Source organism: Apaloderma vittatum, unplaced genomic scaffold (assembly GCF_000703405.1).
Source record: "Apaloderma vittatum isolate BGI_N311 unplaced genomic scaffold, ASM70340v1 scaffold20481, whole genome shotgun sequence".
Classification (NCBI taxonomy): Eukaryota; Metazoa; Chordata; class Aves; order Trogoniformes; family Trogonidae; genus Apaloderma; species Apaloderma vittatum.
Genome location: NW_009698791.1, coordinates 8,167 through 12,943, shown reverse-complemented (window position 1 = coordinate 12,943; position 4,777 = coordinate 8,167). Strand labels below are relative to the sequence as shown.

At 52.5% G+C, this 4,777-nt stretch overlaps 1 protein-coding gene across 1 annotated transcript in view; it reads right to left on the bottom strand.

The window, feature by feature from the left end:
* The window catches only part of FHAD1 (forkhead-associated (FHA) phosphopeptide binding domain 1), a 17,050-nt gene extending 12,727 nt beyond the window's left edge, over positions 1-4,323 (bottom strand). Inside the window, exons 1-3 of the mRNA XM_009878163.1 lie at positions 4,069-4,323; positions 2,341-2,464; positions 1,432-1,562 (exon numbers count right to left, since the gene is read on the bottom strand). Coding sequence (XP_009876465.1) covers positions 1,432-1,562; positions 2,341-2,464; positions 4,069-4,323 — 510 coding nt within the window. The remainder of the gene's footprint in view (positions 1-1,431; positions 1,563-2,340; positions 2,465-4,068) is intronic.
* Between the last annotated feature and the right edge of the window lie 454 nt (positions 4,324-4,777).

Genomic DNA, 4,777 nt, shown 5'->3' with positions numbered 1-4,777 from the left:
TGCAGTCGCTGCTCTCCCATGTGCTCCATCACCCCAAATAACTTGCAACTCACATTTCGACACGCAATTACTTCCTGCTCTCCAAGTTCATGCTTCAGTTCCTCTTTAATTCTAGAGCACTAGAATGGATGGCAGCCAAGGGAAAAAAATCATCAGGGCAGGCAGATACCGTCACTTCTGCGGCAAATGTCAGCTCATACTTCAGTGCTACAGGTCAGCTAAAGCTCAGACACCTAAACTGGGTGGTGATGAAGTGTCCAGGATGGGGCCATCAGGGCACCAAGAGCACGACAGAATCTGCACGTGGGAATGCCCATGTTAAAGCCTTGCCAGGCTGAGAGAAGGGCAAACATCTGCAGGGACCACCCGAGGGAGAGAAATTCCTCTGGCTTTAGCAAATGTGTAACAGTTGCTGGGGAGGAAAGGATGCAAGAAGACAAACACAAAACATCCCCGGGGGAGCTGACCCTGGCCTTAGCAGACATTTCCAGGCTCATTGTCACTGTGTCAGACCAAGTGCTGCAGCTCTGTTTTTCAGGGTATCAGCGTTTCAACGACTGACCCCTGGTGCCTGTGTGCACCAGCTCCCACCTCCCTCCAAGTCTTCCCACATCCACGGAGCAGGGAAAACCATGGAGGGATACTGTGGGACACGCTCTCTGCCTCGACATTAGCCATGTGGGCCACCAAGTGCCCACATGTCAAAGACCAGCAGGATGCCTCCGCTGGTCCCCATCCCACAGGCAGCAGCTTGAGAGCTCACACACATCCCCCTTCCACCAGTTAAAGGGCTGATCCTGGGCAAAGCGGGGCACATCATTCCTCTCCAGAATGCTGCTCAGGAAGGATACTTGGCCAGGCACGGGTGATCCCTGCCTGCCCCCCTGGAGCCCCACCCATCTTTGTTAATTAAAATTCAGAGCGAATCACTGAAATGTCACAGTATCATGCCTGGTCTGCAGTGCCCACTCGGTGCCTACTATGCAGGCAATGCAACTCTGCCAGTAAGGAGGGAGCTGCAAATACAGAGCAATAACCTGTTGCACTGGCCACTTTAAGGGAAAAACCAGGCTGGGCTGCAGGGAGCTATGTGAAGCTGGGGTTTCCATGGCTCCTGGGGAGGATCTTGGCAGGAGAGCTTTGTGTGTACAAGCAGCTACTGTGCCCACAGAAACCCAGGACACACAGCACCTGAATGCAGAACAGGTTCAGCTGGGGAAGGTGATGAGGCTGCAGTGGGGGGCATCACACAGCACCCTGACACAAGCACAGCTCTGACCTGTGAGTTAACTACTGCCCCAATAAACAGCCACACAAACAGAGCTGCTCCACTCCCTAACAGAGGGAAGTGTGACCCTTCTCAGCCTGCTTTCCCACACTAACCCATATGGGAGATTGTAAATTGTTGAGCCCATCTATAGGGATGTTAACCTTGGCAGACAGGATCACTAGGTGATCATCCTTTTCTCTGTTTTCCTTCTTCATTCTTTCAACATCTTCCTTGAGCTGCTGGATTTTCTGCTCCTTGCTGCCAATCTCCCTTCGCAGGCTGGTTGCTAGACCTGAGAACGAAAAGACTCTGGCGAGAGGCCACCCAAGCAGACCCCAGCGATCGCCCTCCAGCCGCCAAGCAGCCGTCTTCCCTCTTTGGCAATCACTAGCCATGGAAAACAGATTCTGCTGTTGCACTGGAGCTTGTCCCACAAGAGCATTGCTGATGAGTTCCTCAGGCCTCTATAGCACGTGCTCCTTCAGAGGATGAGCTGCTCCTGCAAGTTTTTGCTGCCTCATTATGTCAGACCCACGGCTCTGATGCCTCCCCGCTGCCAAGCACCAGTACTTCTCCCTTATCTCAGGCAACGCAATGAGGCAGAACACTTTGGCTAATCTGAACATGTTATGAAAGCCAATATTTTGTGTACACGCTACATTCCTCGTGCCTGATGAAGACAGGGATAAAGGCCAGCAGAAAAGGCTTCCGGTCTGAGGTGGCCTTTGCACCCCCAGGGGCACAGCAGCCCGAGCAACAGCATCGCTTTCGAGCAGCTTGGAGCCTGCCCCACAACCAGTGCTTCACTGTATTTTTCCTTACCAAATTCCTCCATCCCATCACTCCCTGCCTTTTGTCCTCACCTCGTCCCTCACTCCAGGGGCACTTGTCACGTCAGACCCTCCCTGTAACTCCCTCAGAGCTTCAGGGCACAGAAGCAGAGTTTCGGTGACTTCTACGATCTGTTACAAACCATTTGTTGCCCAGACAGTTTGGCCAATTCTCGCTCATTATCAAGAACCGGTCCCAAAGTGCTCTGTGCCGCGACACAGAGCTCAAGGGTATGATACCTTCAGCCAAGGCCTGGTCCCTCTTCAATTTCTCGCTTTCTTTCCTCAGCCTTCTAATCTCCAGGTCTCTTTCATAGAGGGAATGGCTGAAAATCTGGCTTGAGCCTTTCTGCAGGTCGCTGATCTGCAACACAAAGATCCACCCGCGTTCCTCACCTGATCACTTATTAACTCTCCTTCAGAAAGGGGAATCCCACACTGCCAGGTCATGGTCTACGGGATTATTCCTTAGCATCTCTGACTAACTCCCAGCAGTTTTTGCTACTGATAGGATCACTTTATATTCCTTTTGGCTGTTTATGCTGAAATTCTAATGCAAAAGGCACAGAGAAGTGCTGCCTGCCATGCCAGAATCCCTGGCTGGGGCTGAGTGACATGGCCAGCAGGCAGAAACACCTGTGGATTTATCACCTTCTCAGGACAGGTATATTTATTACTCACAAACGCAGATCTGGAGGTGCTAATAACTCATATTTGCATTTCTGCTGCTGCAAAGACAGTTTTTACAGTCCCTGCTGGAAATCTGGAGTGGGGAATAGCCTGTGCTACCCGCTTCAGCATATCATCACAGCACAGACAGCACAAATATGCTTCCCGCGGCTCAAATGACCGGTTTCACCAAGCAATTACTGGAGGGTAGAGAAGAGTGAGTCCACAGGTGGAAGAAGCTTTCGTCACAGAATGGAGAACCGCCGGGAAGACGGGCCCTGGGACATCAGTATCGCAGTAACAGCACCTCAAAATTACATCTCCTTTCCTCTCCTCCCTGGGAAGTTGCTTATCAAAATCTCCTCTTCACGATCGAGTAGGGGCAAGCACAAAACATTTCACCACGTCCCTCAGAGCAGGGATTAGATGGGAAGGGGCAGGATGTGGCTGGGATGGGCTGTGAAGATGCCTCCCTACTGACCTGTGCGCCTCACGTCAGACCGACGCCTCGGATCGACCCCTTCCCCATGCTGCAGATACTCAGGACTCCATCACTGCCTCTCCAGGACATTTTCTGAGGTCTCATAAAGTGTGAGTGTGTGCTGACAGACTGGATATTAGGAAAAATTTCTTTACTGAATGAGGGGTGAGGTAATGGCACAGGCTGCCCAAGGTGGAGTCACCATCCCTGGAGGCATCCAAACACGTGTAGACCTGGCACTTGAGGAAATAGTTTAGTGGTCATGGTGGTGATGTTTTGACTGTTGGACTTCATGATCTTACAGGTCTTTTCCAACCTTAATGATTCTATGATTCTGTAATAACACATCCCTGGAGCAGACAACCACGAGCCCTCCTCTCACCTCCATCCAGCTGCCTGTTGTCACCAGGACGCCGAGGGGCTGCACAGCCTTTGGGACTGGAGCTCTCCCCGCAGACACAACCGTGCAGCTGCTCCTGGGGCGAGAGGGGGGAGCAGGGGTCCAGCTGCCCACAGGAGTTGTGTGAGCCTTGTCCTCAGCAAAGGCTGGTTACTCTTCTGTTTCCCTCCCCAGTGTGGCATCACAGATCCTGCCACCTACACGGGACATTTCTTTACCAGCTTCTTTCAGGGAAACTTGCACAGAAAGCAAGGAACCATGCAAACCAAAACAACAGGAAGAAAGCACCACCTGTCCTTCAGCTCCCTTGGTTTCAGACATGTGACCTGCTCCTCCTAAAAACTGGGTGTTAAACTACAAATCCATGTGTCTCTGAGAGGTATTTTCACTGCTCAGTGCCTACTGAAGCGTCCAGTACCTGCTCCTTCAAGGTTCTGATCTCCTCCGTTTTGGCTCCCAGCTCTTGGTCAAAGGTGAGCAGCTTCTGGGTAAGCTCCACCTCATTCCTCGCTGCCGCCTGAGCCAGGATCTTCGCCATTGCTGCAACCTCATCCTGCAGCTCTCTTATTGCCACATCTTTCTGCTTGGAGTCTGTTTCCAAACTGGAGAGGTGACCGATTTCCTTCTCTGGGCGCAGAAGCTTTGCAGCCTGTGGGCGGATCATGGGTGCCATCTCTCACTCTCTGGCTACAGAGACACTGAGCTGCCGGCTCCAGGATGGACCAGACCGGGCTTCCCACATCCCACCACACCCACATCCTCCATCCACCCAGCAAAACCAGTCCCTGCTGGGACACTCAATCAGACAGACAACTCTCTGGGCAGGGTTTGCCTGCTCTGCCCAGGAGTGGGACAGGGACGCCGTCCCCTCACACCCTCCCCAGCATCACCTTCTCCTGCGGGAGGAAATCCACGGCGGAAGTCCCCAGGGAAGGGGTTGCCCCCACATCATCGCCCAAGATGCTGATCGAGGCTGGAAGGAAGCAAACACCACAGCAGCAAATGTCAGCAGGCAGCAGTAAAGCTTCTTGAAGCATCCGTCTCCCTCATCTCAAAACTACTCTAAGGCAGCAGCTGCTTTGCCGTCCCTGAGCTCACTTTACAACCATTTAGTACTGAAACAACAC